This window comes from Equus asinus, chromosome 2 (assembly GCF_041296235.1).
Source record: "Equus asinus isolate D_3611 breed Donkey chromosome 2, EquAss-T2T_v2, whole genome shotgun sequence".
Classification (NCBI taxonomy): Eukaryota; Metazoa; Chordata; class Mammalia; order Perissodactyla; family Equidae; genus Equus; species Equus asinus.
The window spans coordinates 162,823,047-162,846,594 of NC_091791.1; the positions used below are offsets into that span (position 1 = coordinate 162,823,047).

Below are 23,548 nucleotides of genomic sequence, written 5' to 3' on the forward strand. Positions count from 1 at the left end.
TGTACTACAAAATTTTATAATGTGAGAGAATTCTCAGAATACAATATTTATCAAAAATACACAATAAAATGTAGATGTCATAAATCCTGATTTTGTAAATATATATTTATATTTAGGCATAGAAAAACACTAAAAATAAACAGACCATGATATTACTAATAATTATCTCCATATGGTGACTTTATGAGTGATTTCTATTTTTAATCTCTAAGTTTACAATAAATTTTACATAGTAAGCATATTTTCTTTTTAAGAAAAAATAATATTTCCTTAAAGAAATAAGAAAATAATGAAGGATTTTTACATCAGAAGTAATTGAAAATATAGTCTCCTTAAAAGTGGAGAGGTAATTATTACTCCTTAAACAACTTTAACAAACTTAGGCAAGAGAGTGAATGTATTGGCTCATTTATTAGCTCAGCTAGTAAGCATATTGAGTTGAGGCCAAGAATGAAGCTGAATGCCCAGACAGCTGGACCAAGAACATGAATACTGCCAAACTTCTCTCTTTAAACCCTATATCTTCTTCTCTCACATACCTTTTTTCATTATCCAAGATTTGATTTTTGACAGCAGGAAATATTATTGCCAGAAGTTTCTACATATCTACATAAAGCAAGGCTGAGGTTTGATTTCTCTCTATTCTCAAATCCAATCTTTTGGGGAAAATCTCAGATTTGGCCCATCTTGGTCAGAGGTTCATACCTGTACTGATCAACTGTGGCTAGGAGATATGTTACTACACCCTGGTTCAGAAGCCCAACCTTTGAATAAATAATGGTGGTAAGAGAGATGGGACCTACATGTCATCTTCTAATCATAACACATGTTTACTTGAAGAGAAAGATACATTTACCAGAAGAAGGAGGTTGATGATTGGGGCCAACAAATGATTAGATATCCACTAAAAGCAATTATTTCTTTAGAGTAAAAAGAATGACCTTTAACAAAGATTTACATCAATGGTACAGAAAATTTTCAGTCACTACGCAGTAGGGGAATCCGTCTTTTCATAGATATAGACCTGACAGAAAGGCAGAAAGAAAAGATTGAGAGGAGCAGGCATTTTCTAAATTGATACGCAATTTATTTAGTGTTAGTCAGCATTCCCTTATATAACCCACTCTGACACTGAAAGAGACTCAAATTTGAAGTCTAGACTACAGTAAATTCATCAAGGTAATAACTCCTGAGAGACAAACAAATGGGCTTCCCCAGGAGACACTTTACCACATCACAGGCTTCCTCCAACCATACACAGTAACACAATTTCTCAGTTAAGATTTTAAAAAGAACTACGCTGTTTTAATGTGGGACACCTAAATATTAGTAAGGCACTTGGAAACTCCTGATACTGAAATAACAGAAATTTAACGCTATTCCAAGTCAGTAATGAAACTTCATACTACTTTTGTCCTTTATGAAATCCTGCTAAAAATAATAAATTGATGGCATATTTTCCTCATTGCCACTTTCATTTCTTTGTTCCTGAATGTGTAGATGACTGAATTTAAAAAAGGAGTGAAAATCGCATCAAAAACAGCAAAGAATTTGTCTAGATGTGATGTGGGGTGAGGCCAGATATAAACAAAGATGCAAGGACCGAAGAACAAAATCACCACCATGACATGAGTCGACAAAGTGGAGAGGGCCTTGGATGATGCACTTGAAGACAGTTTTCGAATACTGATCAGGATAAAAATATAGGAGACAATCAATGTGAAGAATGATCCCAGAGATATAAAGCCACTGTTGGCTGTGACCATGAACTCTAACCTGTAGGTATCTGTGCAGGCAAGTTTTATGAACCGAGGAAAGTCACAGTAAAAGCTGTCTAACACATTAGGGCCACAAAATGGCAATTTTATAACAAAAAACAGTTGAATCACAGAGTGGGTCAAGCCAATTATCCATGCAGCAACCAGAAGCAAAATGCACATTTTTCGGCTCATAATAGTCAAATAGTGGAGGGGTTTACATATGGCAACATATCTGTCAAAGGCCATGGCTGTGAGCAGCACCATCTCCACACCACCAATGGCATGGAGGAAGAAGATCTGAGCAATGCAACCTCCAAAGGAGATGACCTTACGCTTCCTGAAAATGTCATAAATCATCTTGGGAGAAACGACAGAAGAAACAGCCAGGTCAATGAAGGAGAGGTTGGCCAACAGAAAGTACATGGGGGAGTGTAAGTGAGAGTCAGAAATCACAGTGAGCATAATGAGGGAGTTTCCCATCATGCTTGCCACATAAAATGTGGAGGAGAACACGAAGAGGAGAAGTTGGATCTCCCAGGAATTGGTGAGTCCCAGGAACACAAACTCTGCCACCACAGAGTGATTTGCGCCGTCCATTGATGTATCAGCTGGAATGGTTGTAGATAAAGGAAAGCAAAAAAATAAATTAAAAAAAGAAGGTTAATAATGTTTTATATTATGTTGATTAGTTATTCAAGGACATTCACACTGTGAAGATTATATATCGTCTCAATTCATATCATCGCTACATAAGCATTTTATCTGTGGTATCTAAATTAGTGGAGTCACTGCCGCATGCAATATTCCTATCACCATGGCCTCCAGGACTAGTCATCTATAAACAAAAGAATGGAGAAAATATGAAAACATAGTAATTATGCATAGCAAGGATTAGTAGGGGCAGAGAAGGTGCTACAGTGCAACACAAAGAGAAAAAGAAAGACAAAGTGGAAATGACATTTGCCAGAACTCACTGGTTCTGTTTCTACGTTGTTCATGGAGCAGTTCTTCAGGCATTCAAGCTGTCTCATTTCATAACCTGACCTCGTCTCTGGCACACAATATATCTTTTGTAGTTATTCATTCACCATTACCTACCTTCACATTAGCAATTCACACAAATCCCACAGAGTAGAGGTGAAAATAAGAGAACCAGGTATAGGGCATAGAGGTGACTCAAGAGTAGGAAAGGACCAAGGCAAGGGTAGAATAGATATTAATGGGACAAAATATTGGCCTCGTCCCGCAGAAGTATCAGTGAGAACTACCTAGTAGCATAGTCAGTAGCCAGGACAAGGCCCAGAAGTGCTGGCATGGGGGTGAGGGGAGTTATAGGAAGGCAAGGAAGTCAAGGAAGCAAATTTGATTTATCTGTCCAGATTCTTCACAATCTCTGAGGTTTGTGAATGTTGTTTATAGCTATTGGCTTCCTAAGCTTTTAGAGTTCGCTGGGGATGAAGAAATGCACATTAATGTCAGAGATGTTATATAACCATTGAGCCTCTCCAGTCCCCTCATCTCCTTTAGCAACTTTTATCCCTCTTTGCTCATCTCTCTGTTTAAAACCTCCCAAGTGTCTAAGATCCAATGCTAAATCTGTTTCCTGAACTTAATTCCAGGTTACCACATGAATCTCTCTAGTTCTTATTCGTTTTTGCAGGTAACACTGAAATACTATTACCACATGGAAGTTATATTCTGTTGCCTGTGGGTCAAATAATTCTGTGTCTCAAACCTTCCTGCTCTCATAATACTTAGATATGCTACTAAAAGTTGGAGTTGAGAAAAGAGAAAGGTTGGAGCATAAACAGTAACGGGCTTGTAAAATAAGGGTACATGAACGCACAAAAAGCCTCAGACCTGGAATTGAAAGAGAAAGACTCACTAATACAAAAAAATGAAATCCAAAGCTTTGCCTTTTAAAATGTGTGTTTATATATGCACACATACACACGTCTCAGTTGTACATGATGAGTGAACCTGGTCATAAAACTCTTATCCCACAAATCTCGTTAGTGTTTGTGTAGTCTAAGTTAATTATTTACAAATCCAAAAATAGTGGTTCAGTGATGGACAAACAACCAGTCATAGACAGAGAATCTAGGTTCCTAATCCACCTATGGCTTTGGATTCTACATACTAGAGAAATAATAAAGTGAGAAGAGAGAAGTCAAATTCTGCATATGCTCAGTCCAAAACATTATCCACTAGTTACATGTGGTTGTTAAACAAAATTAAAAATCTGTTTTCTCAGTTGCACTAGACACATTTTGATTCCTTAGTAACCACATGTAGCTATTGCTCATGCATTGGATGGTGCAACACAGAACATTTCCAATCACTGCTAATTCTTGAAACGTAATTCAAAATCCCATTTGCTCCATGAAAATTTCCCTAGTAACTGCACTTTACATTAATCTCTCCTCTCTCTTATTCCCAGAAGTCAAGAAATTTAAATTTTAACGGAAAAATAATAATTCCCCACATAAAAATAACCTACAATATATAGCGCCATAGGAGAGGATCTAAATGTTTGCTGTTGGCCAAAAAGGACACGCGAGAGTCCACTGGGAACTTCAGAGACAGCTTCACAAAAGAGAAAGGACTTGTGATGAGTTTTTGAAAATTAGTAGTTTAATAAACTGAAAGAAGAGGGGAAGGTATTCTGAGATGAGATAATAACTGATCCCTTATTTAGAACAAATCTTTGCTACTAATGATAATTCTCCAATGCTTTTCATTTTATAGCTTCCCTCTCTCCAAATACGTTGTAAATTTAAAGAGGATAAAACTATTTCTTCTGGCTCTTGTGTTTCCTAAAATACAAAATGAAATAAGTAGCAAAGATTTCTTTTTTTTTCCTTTTTTTTTGAAGAAGATTAGCCCTGAGCTAATATCTGCAGCCAATCCTACACACCTGACAAGTGGTGCATAGGTCTGCACCCAGGATCCAGGTCGGCGAAACCTGGGCCTCCAAAACAGAACGTGTGAACTAAACCACTGTGCCACTGGGCTGGCCCAGCAAAGATTTCTTGATTGTTTAGTTAATAACACTTCTCTGAAATAAAATCATTTCTTCAGGTCCATAAATCTCCACAGCTCATGTCTTTCCAGTCTACCATCTTTTTGCGTTAAGCCTAGTATCATAGGAAGTTTCCGAATTTAAAACTGAGCAGTAACACATTTCCCAATCACTCCCAAGAGAATGCCCGATATTCTTGCTATGAATTTCCAGTTGGGAAGTAGGGAAACTTCACCTCAAGGCTTATAATGGTCCATGGTTTAACTTCATAAATTTTTATGAAACAAGAAGAAGCATGTAAAAGGAAAAGACTAAGAGAGAGAGAGGAGCAATAATTCCAACAGCAGCCAGCAGAGCAGGGAACTTACACAGTTTTTATCTTCTAGGCTTCATGATGTAATTCATAGTCATCTTCCATACCATTCGTACAGGCAAAGAATGAAATATAGATATTTTTCACCATATAGTAAATGTTTCTGAACTAATGATGGAATTTTAGAACTGGAAAATACACTATTTGTATGTAACACATTTACTAAGTATTTTCACATATTTGATTTCTATAATTACCTGTTGGGTGGATATGTCCAATAGCAGAATTATTTTCATTTATTGTGAGAAATCTCAAGTTCAGAGAAGTTAGTAACTTACCCAAATACACAGAGTTACTTATTTTGAAATAAAAAATCAAGGCTTCTGATTCCAAATCCAGTGCTATTTTGAATACATATGCATATATGATTATTTTTTCATGATTTAAAATAATCATTCCTGCTATAGACTTATAAAAAGATTTCTAAACACTGTACACCTTAAAATTACACAACGTTATCTGTCAGTTATATCTCAAAGCTGGAAAAATAGTAATTCCACTTCACTCAGAAGAATATTTCATCCTACACATAAACGTTTAACACATACATAAATTAACCTACCCAAGATTTCACAGCTACTAGTCGCAGAGCAAAGACTTAAACCTACATATTCTTACTACAAGTTAAGGAAAAGAGGGAGAGAGAGTTGCTGACTGGAATGGAAAAGAACCAAAATACATCAAGGTTTTCATGCTAGTAAAAGGTTCAGCAAAATCGAGGGGCCATTTATTCAATAAAAGCTTTAAGAATTGACAGGCAAGAAAGATGACAGCGAGAGACAAAAATTTTGAAGTCACACAAAATTTGAAGTCATGAGATAGAAAGATTTGCTTAAAGAATAACATATACAGAAATAAAATAAAGTTAATAGATGAAGCATACACAGCCAAAAGAGAACAAATACATAGCATTTGTGATCATCCTTATTATATTACTGTTGCTAATATTATACATATTATCTGCCTTTAAAAGTCCCTCTGCTTCTGTGCACAAATATTAAAGAAGTTAAGTGATAGCTGTCATTTTCTTATGTTACAGAGTAATAAATAGGGAAAGACTAAGAAAAAGGCATGGATTTAGGGCTGAGATATCATTGGTGCCATTAAATTGAGAAGGCGAAATCAAACAGTAGAGAGAACCAAGACCAGGGAGGTAGCAAATGGTGATAAAGTGGAGAAAGCAAAATTAGAAATGACAAATAATTTCAGTAACATAGGGCAAGAGGTTTTTTGGGGTAAAGTTGGCAAAATAAGGCAATATGCTATGTGTAGAAAATTTGTAGTGGGGCAGAAATCTGTAAACAGTTTCCAAGCAACTAGGAGAATCTTGTGGAAGACGGGAATCACGAACTTGGACAAAAGCTAGCTGAAATATTTTTGCGACACCATTTGGGAATGTTCAGGAACTTAATACTTAGAACTTTAGAATAATACATTTGTTTGGCATAATAAATAGGATGGATTGTTAAGAGACAAAAATCTGTGGCACTAAAGGCCACATTGAAATTATCTGACCAAATTACATACTGGCCAGTACAACAGGTAAAGCCAAAGATAAGCTTACATAAGAAGAAAATAGAACATGGATCAGAGGGCTGAAAATCAGAGAAAGTAATTCTAAGCTTATGGTAACTACTCTATTTTTCTCTCATATCTTGACTCTCGAATATGAATTCCCATTAAAAATCAACTTCACTTTCTTTGATGTGCCTTTCTCTATACAATTGCCCCAACTCTTTCTTCCTTTATAATTTCTGCTCCACATTCTGTTACATCCTTCCTCTCTGGAATCATGGCAACCTGAGGAGAGTCTTCTTGTGTTGGAGGATAGTCCACAAACACCCCCACTCTGTTTTAGCACCACCTCCTACCTTATCTATCAAAAGGCCAAGAAGGCAGCATGGTCAGAGAGTCAGAGAAGTTCCACAAACTAAACTTTCTCCTGTGCGTAAGCATTGCCCAAGTCCTTCCACCCACCCTCCCTGGGACAAGAAGCTATATAAAACACTGCTGCTTTGAGAGAGGAGACTAATTAAATGCAGTGGAAGGTGGTGACCCAGTAATGCAGTAGAGTTGTGGGATTCTCAGACTGAGATCATCAGGCCAAGGGAATTGCCTCAGAGGATTGTGTGGGAGGGAGAAAAGAATTGTGTAATTTTATTATTATTTTATTTTATTTATTTCTTAGTATATTATTTATTTTAATCTTTATTTTTTGATATGACCCAGGAAAATATTTCATGTACAAAATTTTCTAATTTTAAATGGAGGAAAGTTCAAAACTTTTCTAAAAAAACTGTTGTAAAAATTAGATATCTTGACATAATTTTTCAACTGTCTCATTTTGTTTTCAAAGTTACAAACAACAATTAAGTTTAGCAAGCAGGAATATATATGAAAGATTTAGAGTAATGGAGAAGGATGTGAATACCTGGAGTAGAAACAGATTAGGAGAACAGAGACAGGGTGGAAACACAGACAGAGATGGAGAGATGTGTGCACAAACCCTTTACTTCCTGGAGAAACATAGGAAACCAACCGAAAGAATTGTTAGGGTGCAGGAAATTTAAAAAAATATAACTCACTGAAAAACTGTTAACACAAGGACACAGGCGAAGTACAATAAGATTATTTAATTTAAAATAAGGCCTTTGGATTTCAAATATACTAAAGATGAAAAACATTAAAATAAAATACATTTTAAATAAGAGTATAATTTAATAATTACTGACATACACCTTCTTCTACTCTAGCAATTCAAATATAGTAGAACCAGAAGAAAGTAAAAATTAGAATTAATTGACAATTCATAAAGGAGGAGAAATAAATATACAAAAAGTAGAAAACTTGGAGGCAAAAGTTTTGGGTACATCCTTTCAGCATTATGTAAGTACAAAGGCCACCCAAGGATTATCTAGGAGAATGTACTTAATTCATCTCACTGTTAAGCATTGATTAAATAATATACTGAAGTTTTCTCTCTTTTTTTGAGGAAGATAAGCCCTGAGCTAACATCTGCTGCCAATGCTCCTCTTTTTGCTGAGGAAGACTGGCCCTGAGCTAACATCTGTGCCCATCTTCCTCTACTTTATATGTGAGCTCTCTGCCACAGCATGGCTTGACAAGCAGTGCGTAGGTCCACACCTGGGATCTGAACTGGCAAACCCCGGGCTGCCAAAGCAGAATGTGCGAACTTAACGACTGCAACACTGGGTCAGCCTCTGAAGTTTTCTTTTTAACTCATATATTTTTTCCCAGTACAGATGTGCATAATTTCTCTTCAGTGAAATAAATAACCTAGATATTGACGGCCTGTTCAACATTAACCACTTTAATAGCTAATTCAGCAATTCTGCTGAAATTTCTTTGCAAAATTGCCTATAAACACTATAACTCTTTTTTTCCAGTTTTTGTGATATGTAATTGCCATAGAATACAGTGTAAGCTTAAACTGTACAATGCTATGATTTGATTATATATTGTGAAATGATTACTACAATAAAGTTAGTTAACACCTCCATCACTTGAATAATTACTATTTTTGCATGTGTGGTGATAACTTTTAACATCTACTCCCTTAATAAATTTCAAATATATAGTACAGTATTGTTAACATTGTCACCATGCTGTACACTACATCTCCAGAACTTATTCATCTTTTTTATTGAGGTAGTATTGGTTTATAACATATACAAATATCAAGTGTGCATTATTATATTTTGCTTTCGTATAGACTACATTGTGTTCACCACCAAAAGTCTAGTTGCCATCCATCTCCATATAACTGTGCCCTTTTACCCTTTATGCCCTCTCCTCACCGCACTTCATCTCTGGCAACCATCAATCTGTTCTCTATCACTGTGTATGATGTTTTTATCTTCCACATATGGGTGAAATCATATGATACTTGTCTTTCTCCATCTGACTTATTTTGCTAAGTATAATGTCACCAAGGTCCATCCATGTTGTTGCAAGTAGGACAATTTTGTCTTTTTTATGGCTGAGTAGTATTCCATTGTGGAGTGTGTGTGTGTGTGTGTGTTTGTGTGTGTGTGTGTGTGTGTGTATCCCACATCTTCTTTATCCATTAATCCATCAACGGAAACTTCTGCTGTTTCCAAGTCTTGATAATGCTGCAATGAATATAAGAGTGTGTGTATCTTGTCAAATTAGTGTTTTTTTGTGTTCTTTGGGTAAATACCCAGAAGTGGAATTTCTGGGTCATATGGTTGTTCTATTTTTAATATTTAGAGGATTCTCCATGTTGTCTTCCTTAGTGGCATCACAAATTTACATTCCCACCAAACAAAGGGTTCTCTTTTCTCCACATCCACACCAACACTTGTTACCTCCTGTCTTTTTGATAGTAGTCATTCTAATACATATGAGTTGATATCTTATTGTGGTTTTGATATGTATTTCCATGATTATTAGTGATGTTGAGAATCTTTACATGTACTGGTTGGCCATTTGTATATCTTCTTTGAGGAAATGTCTATTCAAGTTGTTTTCCCACTTTTTGATTGGATGGTTTGTTTTACTATTGAGTTGTATGAGTTCTTTATATTTTGGATATTAACCCTTTATCAGATAGAGGGTTTGCAAATATTTTCTTTCACTCTGTTAGGTTGTGTTTTAATCTTGTTGATTATTTCTTTTGCTGTGAAAAAGCTTTTTACTTTGGTGTAGTCTTACTACTTATTTTTGCTTAGGTTGCTTGCACTTTGGCATCATATACAAAATATTTTTGCTAAGGCTAATATCAAGCAGTTTTTTCCCTGATATTTTCTTCTAGTAGTTTTACAGTTTTTGGTCTTACATTTAAGTTTTAAGCTATTTCAAGTTAATTTTTGTGATGGTGTAAGATAGGGGTCCAATTTCATCCTTTTGCATGTGAATATCCAGTTTTCCCAACATCATTTATTGAAGAGACTCTTCTTTCCCTATAAAGTATTGTTGGCTCCCTTGTCAAGTATTAAGTGACTGTATATTTAAGGATTTGTGTCTGGGCTCTTGAATCTGTTCTATTGGTCTGTGGGTCTGTTTTTATGTCAGTGCCACTCTATTTTGATTCTTATAGCTTTGTAATAAAGTTTGAAAAAAGGAAGTGTGATGTCTCCAGCTTTGTTCATCTTTCTCAGGATTGCATTGGCTATTTGGAGTATTTTGTGGTTCCACATGAATTTTAGGATTTTTTTTTATTTCTGCAAAAAATGCCATTGGAACTTTGATAGGGATTGCCTTGAGTCTATAGATGGTTTTGGGTAGTATGGACATTTTCAAATATTAATTCTTCCATTACATGAACACCTGATATCTTTTCACTTATTTGCATCTTCTTCAATTTCTTTCATCAATATCCTGTAATTTTCAATGTACAAATCTTTCACCTCCATGGTTATTGTTTGTTCCTAAGTATTTTATTCTTTTTGATGTTATGGTAAATGAGATTGTATTATTTCTTTCTTTTCAGATAGTTTGTTGCTTGTGTATAAAAATACAAGCAATTTTTGTATGCTGATTTTGTATCCTGCAACTTTACTGAATTTGCTTATTAATTTCTAACATTTTGTGTGTGTGTGTGGGGGGGGGGGTCTTTGGAGATTTTTCTTGTCTAATTGCTCTGGCTAGGACTTCCAGTACTATGTTGAGTTGGAGTGGTAAGAGTGGGAATCCTTGTCTTGTTGATGATCTTACTAGGAAAGCTGTCAACCTTTCAACATTGACTGTGATGTTTGCTGTGTGTTTGCCATATATGGCCTTTATTATGTTCAGGTACATTCCTTCTATACCCAATTTGGTGAAAATTTTTATCATGAAAAAATGTAGAGCTGTGTAAAATGTTTTTTCTGTATCTATTGAGATGATCATGTGATTCTCTTCTTTTATCCCATTAATGTGATGCATCACACTTACTGATTTGCATACAGGCATCAAATCATCATATTGTACACCTTAAACTTACCTATGTTATATAGCAATAATATCTCAATCAAGCTGAAAAAAAAATTCGATTAGTCTATGATATTATTGACTTACTGCAGCAAAGGTGAACACAAACAATTCCAAAAAAGTATTTAATTAGGGGAAGAGAGAACCTGGATTTTATTTATTTATTCATTTATTAAGGAACATTAGCCCTGAGCTAACTGCTGCCAATCCTCTTCTTTTTTCTGAGGAAGACTGGCTCTGAGCTAACATCCATGCCCATCTTCCTCTACTTTATATGTGGGATGCCTGCCACAGCATGGCATGCCAAGCCATGCCATGTCTGCAGCTGGGATCCGAATCGGCAAACCCCGGGTCGCCGAAGCAGAATGTGCACACTTAACTGCTGCGCCACTGAGCCAGCCCCAAGAGAACCTGGATTTTATGGCTTATGGGTTCACCTCACAGATTTTTAGAGCAGGCTGTCAGAAACCAGGTAAATTTTGGCCTGATTGATGTCTTAAGGCAAGAGGTCATGTAGGCCAGACTAGGTTTGGGGGGAAGAAGGAAGTGTTATGTGAATGCCAAGACAGCCCTTGGTTGTAGTTACACAATTGATAGAGATTGTTGTTCTAGTTCTCAGTCTACCATAACTGCACTTTGGTGGTATTCTAAATGATTTTTCTAAAATTTTCCTGGCAGTATTGATTTAGAATGATGGCCACTTTTTTCTTACTGTGGTGGATGAACTCACATAGAACCATAACAAAATTCTACTTGAGATCATCTGAGGCTACAAGACTGGTACCCTGGAAATACCAGAGATTATCTTCATGTAATTTCCATCCATAGCACTTTCAATATTATCTTTTTGATGATGGAAACTAATTTGACAATTCTATAATGGCTTCTTTGAACTCTTCCAAAGTCCTATTTGGGAGAAGTATTACAGGAGCAAGAATCTTTGTAAGGGCTTTATACTATCAGTTCCTGCAATGGGGCATTCTCATTTACACCAAAACTCCATTATCCATAGCATCTCCAATATTCCGGGGTAGCAAAAAAGACAAACATAATTCTCAAAATTCTTCAAAATTAGTCAAACTTTCAGAAACATTTGAGCCTGTTTGGTTCAGAGTCTCTCTCCTTATAAGATAAGTAATTGCAGTGCTTTTTAATGTAATATGCTCCTTTAAATATTTCTTTGTGTGGAGACAATTAAGAAAGAAATTTGCAAATCCTTGATCAGAATGGATGAGATACGGCTCTAAAAATGTTAGCTTGTACTAGCTTAAAGCATAAGAATAATAAATGTCATAAGTCAGAAACTAACTTCCAGGTTGTAAATAGTCATTTTAATTAAATGACTACTAAGAGATGAAAATATAAGTGTGTAGGCCACATGCAGATCCAAGGAATTTCTTCTGTGAATTCTCCTCATTAGTGAGTTCTTCCCCTTGGCTATATCTCTGATTTTGAACATAATAATTTAATCAATTAACACCATATAGATTGATCAACAAGCATAAGGCCAATTTGCCCTTTCCCCCACTCTTGCTAAATCCACATAAAGCAAGACTTCAACTCATTTCATTCTTTGTCTCCATTCCACTAACTTGTGATGAAAGTAGAATCTTTTTCTTTCTTCAGAGACCCAATTCTCTTGGCCTCCAAACCTCCAAAGTCAAGGGAAGTTTATAATATTTATTTACCATCTATCCATAACTGTTGTAAGACTCCTGTCATACACTAGACAATCAGTTATCATCAGGAAGCACACAGATCAAATACACTGCATCTGCCATATTATATTATTTTGTAGGACTTATAAACTGCAGGGAAATTATGCCCTTTTAAGTCTCTTTAGTTAAACCAGTGTTCTTGCTGAGGATGCCTTTACTTCACCACAGGGGATATTTGGCTATATCTGGAAACATTTTTCATTGTTATAGCTGGGGGTGGGGGGAGGGAAAGCAGAGTTGTTACTGGCATCCAGTGAATACAGACCAGGGATGTCATTAAACATCCCACAATGCACAGGATAGCAGTATAGCCCCTGACAATAAAGAATTACCCAGCCCCAAATGTCAACAGTGCCAAAGTTGAGAATCCCTTTCCTAAACTATAAGTTTCTCCAGGGAAAAGTCAGAGTCTTCTATACTATTCTATTCCCCCAGGTCCTCCAGCAGCATTCCCATCACATGGAGTACTTCAAATTAGTGTTTGTTAAAGGGGTGAATGAGTAAGTGGATTACTGGATGGACAGATGGAAGGAGGGAGGAATGATGAATAAATGGACAGAGAAATAGATGGATGCAAGAGGGGCAAAGGAAGAAAAGATCTCCAAACAACTGCTGACTAGCCATTTTTAGAAACACTAGGAGCCAATAATGACCACACTCCGTAAAAATGTAAACCTCATGAAAGAATTCATTTTCTGTACACAAAAAACTTGGCCGTATATGCATTCCCTAATTTGGTAGACAGAATTTTCCTAGGCATACAAGCAATAAATCTGGGAAATAGTACACTAATGTCCCCCAGGGTTAGACAATAAGAAATGACAAGTCTTTCACATCCTTATGTAAATTATTTTTTCTGGTCACTTTTAGGGAGCTTCAGCTAACTAAAATGTAGGTATTTAAGAACTATGAGCTTTGATAGTGTAAAAAGCCAAATAAAATTGTAGTATCTGGTACTGGCCAAGTATAACGAGACTAAATGAGATACATTAGAAGAGAGAATTGGACTAGGAAACAGGAAGAATAGGGAGTCTGGATAGGGTTCTGATAATCTAAAAAGGAAAAGGAAGCAAAGCAATAACTGTATAAGACACTAACATATATCTGGTTTGTATCTTCAGACTTTCAAAGACAAGGACTGCTCCTGGTTGAGTACACGAACCAGAGAGCGGCCTTCAACTGCCCCTGAAAGAGTGATTCTGAGCCGTTTTTTCTCTGAGTAAACTGAGCTTGCTCTAAAAGAATACTTTGTATCTTTTGTTCTCCAGGTAATACTTTGTATCTTTTGTTCTCCAGGTCTTTCATCTACCGCCATACTTTCCTAGTTAAAGGCCGTTAAACTTACAATGACCCTTGAACATTTGCTCTCTGAACACCATCATTTGTTTTGTAGATTTATCCGGATTTGGTTAGTCTCTCAGAAGAGATTCTCATCCATTTTAAAGCTTATAGTGGAAGAAAATAGAATGAGTGTCCTACTAATAAACACATGGAAATAAGCCAGTGAGTATGCAAAGTGAATTTCTGGTCCAGCACACGCAATACCTTGGTGGCGTATCTAAATCACCTAAGACATACTGTTTGAGAATTCAGAATGTCTATTGTTCAGCCATTCCTGTGCTTTATCAATTCGATAGTCCAAAACTTCTTCCGTGCTTCCAATTGAACTTTCTAGTTCTTTATTTTAAGCCTGTATCTGCTTGTCTGTTGCTCTGTGAAAGTGAAACAAAGATGTTATGGAGAACTTTTAAAAATACATTCTTACTGGGGGCCGGCCCAGTGGGGCAGCAGTTAAGTTCACACATTCCGCTTCGTTGACCTGGGGTTCAATGGTTTGGATCCCAGCTGCGGACATGGCACCGCTTGGCAAGCCATGCTGTGGTAGGCGTCCCACATATAAAGTAGAGGAAGATGGGCATGTATGTTAGAACCGGGCCAGTCTTCCTCAGCAAAAAGAGGAGGATTGGCAGTAGATGTTAGCTCAGGGCTAATCTTCTGCAAAAATAATAAAATAAAGATAATATTAATGCATACATTCTTACTGCAGTTGAATTAAGAAACCAAATTAAGTTGTCCCTTCCTTTCACCTTTCCTCTTAAGATCAATTTCCATGTCCCTGGATTCCTAAATTTGTTATTTTCTCTGAACCTTATCGACCGTAATTTGACATTGTAGTGGTGAAAATTAGAGAGGGAGAAGAGAATAACAACTAAATTCCCAACAAATATAGATCATAGTAAAAGGGTCAATTCCCCTTTAATGCCATTACAGCAGTTTTTCTACATCACAGTTGAAAATAATGGCAGGTGTGTAATTAGACATGCAGGTGAAGTCAGGTGCATTCTCAGAAAGGCAGTTTACTAGTCAACCCTTCTCTGAATTCTGTGTGCGTTATTTTATTTTAGACTCACATAATACCATGGAAAACTATTCTCTAGTGAATTTCTTCCTTTTTTAACTTTTCTGTAAATACAGAAATAAAACAGAGTAAATGGTCTTGACTTCTAACTGCTTTCGGTTATTAATTTCCGTTCCCTTCCATCAAAAAGGTTAATAAGATAAAAAGTAAATCAATTATTATCTATGTCATCAATTGAATCCCCAAATCCCTTGCCTCTGCTGAAGACATTGCATGGTGCTAACCCTGACTTTTTGCCATAGCTTTAGTTTCACCCTGGAAACCTAAGACGCATGTTTAGCACCAGTATAAGTCAAGGTCTGTTGTATGCCTTTCTCCACAATCTATAGCCCCTTATGTACTCCCTAATGTGATCTTTTCCTTCTTCCCTACATTATAACCTACCTAAACACAATTTTCTTTGATACTTACAAAAGGAGATTCTACTAGTAAGATTATTTTTCTGAAAATGAACTTAATGGATGAAGTCTATTTTTTTTTTTTCCTACTGTTGCTTGACTTTCCATCGTTCCCCCTATCTGATCCCAGACAACAGCATGGTCAGGGAAGTAGAATTCCTTGGTGATTGAGCTCCTCTTGTGTCACTACTATTATATAAAACGCTGAAAGAATTAAAAAACATAATTAATTAACAGCACTGGAAAATAGTGATCAGATGCTATTGCAGAGGCCTGGATCGCTAATTTACTTCGTGGGGTTAGGAAAATTGTCCCTGGAAACCAATTGGTTTGGTAAGAACAACCAAATGAAAATCTTGTAATGACTCCCCGGAGAGGAAACAAAACTGAACGGATGTTTCAAGAGCATTGCCTTTGGGAATTTCACCAGCCAATTCTGACTCGCTTGCTGTTAGTTTTAAATTAGGCAGAATACCTGCGTGGTGTAAAGATATTTCAGCACACATAATGCTGAATAGGCAGGAGAAATTGCTTGAACCTCTTTCACGTTATAAAAAACGGCATGGGAGAGATTAATAGGGTGGGCTGTTGTTCATGTTGCGTGGTCAAGGTAGCTGAGACCTGAAGGCTTAGAAGGAGCCGGCACGTGGTACAGAGGGTCATGGAGATAAAGTCTGGAGGCAGGAGAGAGCCACACCTCTTTTACCCTTCAAAACCTACATAAATCTGTCCTTTTTCAGAAGCTCTAAGGATTGCCCCCCAGTGCATATTGATTATTCCATACCTTTTTAGCACTTTCAGGAACTCTGCCCAAGCAAATTCAGCAAGAAAATGTGCATAAAAATAAAATCAATGGAAGATTTATTTTTTAAAAGAATGATTCTATTGAATATTCTCTTTTCAAAAGGAATTCCTTCCATACACATGAAATAATGTCTAGCACAGAGTTGACCCGCAATAAATGTTTGATAAGAATGGATGATTATATTTAGTAAAATGCATGAAACAGATGTCCACAATTAACTTTGAAATTCATCAAAAGCCTGTTGACGCATAGCTAGATGGTTATATGTGTGATAAAGAGAGTATAGTAAATTTTCTTTTCCCAGTTGTATGGAGTGCTAATTGACATAACATTGTATAAGTTTAAGATACAACAAAATGAGTTGATATATGTATATATTGCAAAATGATTGCCACAGGAGTTTAATTAACAGCCATCACTTCACATGCAATTTTTTTTCTTGCGATGAGAATCTTAAAGATCTACTCTCTTGTAACTTTCAAGTATACAACACAGTATTGTTATATACAGTAACCATGCCTGTGTATTAAATTTCCAGAACTTATTTATCTTATAACTGGAAATTTGTTCTTTTTTACCACCTTCATCCATTTCACCCACCTCCTACCCCCCCACTTCTGATAACTACCAAGCTGTTCTCTGTTTCTATGAGTTTAGAGGTGTTTCTAGATTCCACATATAAGTGAGATAATACACTATTTGCCCTTTCTCTGACTTATTTCACTTAGTCTAAGACCCTCAGTTTTCACTTATATTGTCGCAAATGGCTGGATTCTCTTCATTCTTATGGCTCAATATGTCCATCGTTTATATATATCACATCTTCTTCCTCCATTCATCTGTCAGTGCACTCCTAGATTGTTTCCCTGTCTTGGCTATTGTAAATAATGCTGCAATGAACACTATCTCTTTGAGATAGTGACTTCATTTCCTTCAGATATATACCCAAAGGGGAATTGCTAGATCATATGGCATTTTTGAGGAAACTTCATACCAGTTTTCATAGTGGCTATACTAATTTACATTCCCACTAACAGTGCACAAGAAGGTGTTGCCTTGTCTTTTTGATAACAGCCATCCAAACAGGTATGAAATGTTATCTCATTGAGGTTTTGATTTGCATTTCCCTGGTGCTTCGTGATGTTGAGCACATTTTCATGTACCTTTTTGCAATTTGAATATCTTTTTTGGAAAAATGTTTATTCAGGTCCTTTGCCCATTGTTCAATTGGACTATTTATTTTTTTGCTATTGAATTGTATGAATTCCTTATATATTTTGGATACTAACTCCTTATCAGATATGTGGTTTGCAAATATTTTCTCTCATTCTGTTGGTTGCCATTTAATTTTGTTGATGGTTTTCTTTGCTGTTCAGAAGCATTTTGATGCTTCTATTTGATGTAGTTTGATGTAGTTCTACTCGTTTGTTTTTGCTTTTGTTGCTTGTGCTTTAGGTGTCATATCCAAAACATCATTTCCAAAACCCATGTCAAAAAGCTTTTTCTCGGTGTTTTCTTCAAGAAGATATAGTTTCAGATCATACATTTTAGTCTTTAATCTATTTCAAGTTAATTTCTGTGAGTGGTGTAAGATAGGGTCCTAGTTTCATTCTTTTACATGTGAATATCCAATTTTCCTGGGACAATTTATTGAAGAGTCTATCTTCAGAATGGCAGAATCTCTCCAGTGACTTAATGGTATAAGCTAAGTGGCAGATATGCACATATTCTCTATAAAATTCTTTCAAATTTGCAGTCTGCTTGAAATGCTCCCAAAATAAAGTGTTGCAGGAAGAAGGAAGGAACATGTCTAATAAAATGATGACATTCAACCAAAAAATGACACATAATGTACAATCTCCAAAATGAGACTTAAAACCACTTGAAAAAAATGCCCATTGGATTATACATCCCTTGGAAGCTAGGATTGAGACATGGAGTTTATTCATTCAACCCATTTTTTACCATTACCCAGGTGCCAGTCATTAGACAAGGAGCTTGGAGCTCCAGTGAGGAGGCATGTGCATGCAAACAAAGCATTTTGGTAGAATCTAGATAATAGCTGTACTAATACATATTCAATGCAAGTGGGTAGGAACATAGAAGAAAGAACCCCTAAATCTACCTGGAAATATCTGGACAGACTTTCCAGGAGAAGTAGCATTTGAGTAGAGACTTAAGAGTTTGAGAGTTGGGGGTGAGGGTGCCTGGGAAGAAATTTCAGGAAGAATTAACAGCAAGCAACATGGCATGTTTGGCATGTTTAAGAAACTGTGGTCATTTAGTACTAATGGAAGTTTAAGTGCAGTGTAAAGAGTTGTAGGAGAAGAGATGGAGGGGTTTCAAAAATACTGTACTCACTCCAGACCAAATGAGTTAAAATCTCTGATAGCTGAGCCAAGAGTCTCAGTATTTTTTGAAGGCACCTCAGGTAATTCTGATGTACAGCTACTTTTGAAAACCTCTGTTCTACTCTCTGCTCTTCTTTGTACTCCCACAGCATCTATCATAACTTTATCACTACACTTACCTCACGATATTGAAACTGTTTCTCCACGTCTTACAGAGTAGAAGCTCCCCAATGGCAGGGATGTTCTCTTATTTTTCTCCATATCTCCAGTGCCTTGTAAATTTTCTGGCACAAAGTAGTCTCTATAAATTTCCATTGAACTGAGAAAAACTGAAATATGAAGGACAAAATTAGATCAAAGCTAAAATATTGACCTCTCCCAGTGTCATACCAAAGGTCATTTATGTCCACGACCCACAAACTCTCTTTCAAGTACTTATGAAGATAAAATATACGCGTTATGAAAAAGACCTATAATCAGTCAGCTCAGGGGTACATTATACTTCACTCCCAGAGTGGTCTGAAACAGAGAAATCTCAAACAGTGTAATCATCTGTTTCTTTTTATATGAAATAAATGTACAATATATTAGAGTCAATAAAATCTTAATTTTTAATATGAACAAGTGATACTTTGAAAAATCAAAATCTCACAGAATGACTTGATAGGAGCAAAAATCATTAACTGATATTTTTGATTCTTAAAAAAAAATTATAATTGGGGCTGGGCTTGTGGCCAAGTGGCTAAGTTCCCTCACTCCAGTGCCAGGCCCCAGGATTTCGCTGGTTCGGATCCTGGGCTCAGACATGGCACCGCTTGCCAGGCCACGTTGAGGTAGCGTCCCACATGCCACAACTAGAACCCACAACTCAAATACACTACTATGTACTGGGGGGATTTGGGGAGAAAAAGCAATTAAAAAAATTAAAAAAAAATTAAAAAGTAAATTATAATTGCACAGAAAGCACCTGAATCTATTCTCATTTTAAAAATTAGAACATCACAAATAAAGCCAAAGACTCTTTCATGATGACTCTTAACCCAGGGCCCCTACCCTCTTTTCTAGGGATATTTGTCATGTTGGATGTATTTTTTCAGACCTTTTTTGTAGTATACATTTGTATCTATTTGCCTATGTAAATGTATATGGCTCTAGTTTAAATCTTTTCATTTTTTTACAGATATTTCAGATACTAATCAAAGTCCAGGCAGGAAGACATGTCACATTCAAATAAGTGATTGAAGAGAGTTTGTAGAAAGAAGTATATACAAGAGATTCATCAGAGCTATGAGAACCAACAAAGGACTAAAGGGACCTAAGACTGGCAAGATCAGTAAGCTCTTATCATCCCTGAGGCTACAGAGAGCTGGCAAAGGAATGGTTTTTAGGACCACAAGTAAAGGGGGTAGTTGCGGAAGAGGGTGGCCCAATGGGAGCTGTGCACAGGGAAATAACACAGCCTACTTCTGCAGCTTATCACCAGCTTATAATGCATCCTATAGTATAGCAGGTTGTCATCCCAAGGTGTGATGCCCCAACAAGCATTGTAACTGCACCCTAGCAGGCAATCCCACTAATCTATCAAGTCAGTCACTTGCAAGTGATGGATAATGTGGGTAGACTAATGAGTTCCATTTGTGTGTTAAGCTCACTATTATACTTCATTTGCTGTAAAAGGTGTCCCTGGATCATATGCAGTGTTGTTTAGACATCATGGTGATTGATAAGGCATTATATAAATCTGAAAATGACAAGGCTGGCAAACATGTTGAAGGTGTGTCACTCAGAGTTTGGTCAGACAAGTAGAATCCCCACGAATGATTTAGAATAAGGGATTTCTTATAGAGATTAGACTTTATGCAATGGTGGAAACCATTAAGTAGTCCATGTACAACTGTTACGACTGAAACTCCTGCAGGGCCTGAAGCCTGAAGAACCAGCCATCTGGAAAGGAAAATAGACAGAAAGTGGAGGAGACCAAGGACAAACTAGAACTGTGTCTCTTTCTCACTGCTTCCAGTTTTGGTTATGCAGTTTACCGGCTGAATAAGCTGATGCCCTTCACCTGGTCCTGGACTTGGAGGAACTGAAAGTGAAGATAGAGTAGGAGTTGGAGGAGCTGCAGGACCAAATTATTGTCTGAAACCAACAAAGTGAGCCAGCAACATCTATGAGCTGTAACACTATTTGCCCTACACAGGCCTTCAGACCAAAAATGGCTACTACTTCACTTCCATCTTCCAAATCTCACACAAACTTTTCTTGTGGTGAACCTTAACATAGAAATATACGTGGAAGGAAATTCTGAAAACATAGTTCCGGTATAGCTAAGTTGACAATATGTGAAGTCAGGACAGCAGATTAGTAAGGTAAATCCATTGTGAAATATGTACCTATCCCTGGTAGGATAAATCATTGCCTCTTCCATGATAAAAGAGGTCCAATGTAATCAACGTGCCACCAGGTAGTTTGCTAATCCCCCCAAGGAATGGTGCCACAATGGTTTCAGCCATTGGCAGTTTGGGATGCAGCAATGGTAGAGGGATCAGTGTTCTTTAAAGTAAGTCTACGTTATTGAGTCCTTGCGTAGCTTCCATCCCTGCTACCATGGCCACTTGGAACATGAGCCCATTGAGCAAGGAGTTGTTAGGTGAAGAGGCTGATTGAAATCCCCTGGATGGGTATCCAAACCACCTGACAATTAACACCAGTCTCTAAAATGAATGCCTTCAGATGGCCCTGAATTTCATTTAAGTATCCAAACCACCTGATAATTAACAGCATTCTCTAAAATGGATGCCTTTAGATGGCCCTGAATTTCATTTAATTAACCAATCTAGCAGGATATTAACATCACTCTAAGTACTCATGTCAATACATTAATACCTGAATCTCAGGTGAGTACATGCATGCCAATAAATTCCGCCCAATTTAGTCTCATATTTTGTCTTTTTCAGACTAATAATCTTATAATCCATGCACATACATGTTCTCCAGCCTCTAATCAATATTAGCCAGATCCTAAAATCCATTTAGTGCAAAACCACATATTATCAGATCAGTCCTTGTACTTCTTTGTTCAGATTATGTTGGGCCTAACTATTGTTATGATCCTAGAGACATCCACTCAGGTAAAACCAAGAATATGTTTTTATGCAAGGAAAGGCTGGTTCATCCAAACTTGAATGGAGGTGCTCCTCCTCCAGCAAAACTATAAAGTGTTAGAAGATCAAGTAATTGACCTTTAGTTGTAGGTAGATTATAGGGCCTTGTCTTTCACTTGAACTTCATTCTGTGTAACCCAAGTGCTGATCTGAGTAACCATAGTATAACTGTGTGCCACATATGATCAAAGTCCAATATCTTCCAAGTAAGGAAGATATACAAGTATTCCTCAAAATGTGAACTGACTGTTCCCAGAGTCCCATTTTGAGGGGCTCTTTCTTGAGACATCTCTTTATACAAATACTTATGTTAGAGTTCCACCAAGAAAAAGTGTGAAATTCAAATGAAGTAAATGAGTGAAATCTAATGTAAAAAGCTGTTGGCAGTATTAGAAGAAACCAACAAGGAATAGTAAGGTATCCAGGACTAGCAACAACAAGGAGCCATTACTATCTTTAAAGCTGAAGTACAATTGGAGGGAACATGGCCATAAACCAACACAAAGAGCTGTAGCAGTAGAAAAAGACCACCAACAAGAGCTGAGGGCTTTGGTGGAGGAACTGTGTGTTTTAATCATCAACACAAAGCTCAAATGGAGGAAGCTGAGGGAATAAATATCCTGATTTCAATTTCTTCCTGACCTTCAAATCCCTGAATAGCATCCATTAGCTATGCCCAAGGAGAAGCCAGAGGGAAAGAGCCACTGGTTGATTCAGTCTGTAATGTTCCGTTTTACAGGGCACAGAGCAGAGTGGACATGATGAAAATTAGATAAGGAAAGGCAAGTGGAGAATAGCCATCAAAACAGTTAACTCTCTCCCATTAGTGGACATTTGGGTTTTTCCAAATATTTGCCTTTAAAGGGAAATAATAAATATTTTTTACATGTCTTCTTATACACCTGTGTAAGTCCTTCCAAGGATGTATAATGAGAAGTGGTGTTTCTGGGCAATACTGTATGCACAGTTTCATTTTTAATATATACCATTAAATAGTCCCTTGATGACATGGGAGTTCATGACCACAATCATTTAATTGGTAAACAGAAAGAATATCTTCAGATATCTAGTCTTAGGAGATACTTACCAATTAGAGTGAAGGATAAATTGCATTACCAAATGGAAATAACTTATTGGTGCCATCCTTTCTTCTGGGTTAGTGGATCTATGAGTAGCAAGGAGTGTAATTATCAGATGGGAGGAGCACTGGGTGTCATCCTTCTAGGGCATGTATCCCATATGAACCCAGGAATACCTCATCAACATCTTAGTCAATAAACCTACACTTTAAATGCCACGTCATTTGGACTTTGTTTTGGGGTTCCAAGACTGGAATCTCTCCCTATCCCACAAAGCCAAGGAACTTTCTAGCCTAGATCTTGTAAAATACATATAATGTCTCACACAGCATATGGGCTTTCAACCCAAATAATTTATTTAATCTGAATTTCCCTGATTAATAGTGAAGTTCAGCTTTATTCATACTCATTTTTTATTTTAAACTTCTTAAGTGTCTTAAAATACAGACTGCCTCTATGTCTTATATATCAAATACTTTTATCAGTTAGGGTCCTACCAGGAGAAAA

The 23,548-nt window shown here is 36.7% G+C and overlaps 1 protein-coding gene across 1 annotated transcript; it reads right to left on the reverse strand.

Annotated features, from left to right (window-relative positions):
- Positions 1–1,418: 1,418 nt before the first annotated feature.
- LOC106833433 (olfactory receptor 4F3/4F16/4F29-like) lies at positions 1,419–2,357 on the reverse strand. Its single transcript, XM_014844624.3, has one exon. The coding sequence runs from the start codon at positions 2,355–2,357 to the stop codon at positions 1,419–1,421; it is 939 nt and encodes a 312-aa protein (XP_014700110.3).
- Between the last annotated feature and the right edge of the window lie 21,191 nt (positions 2,358–23,548).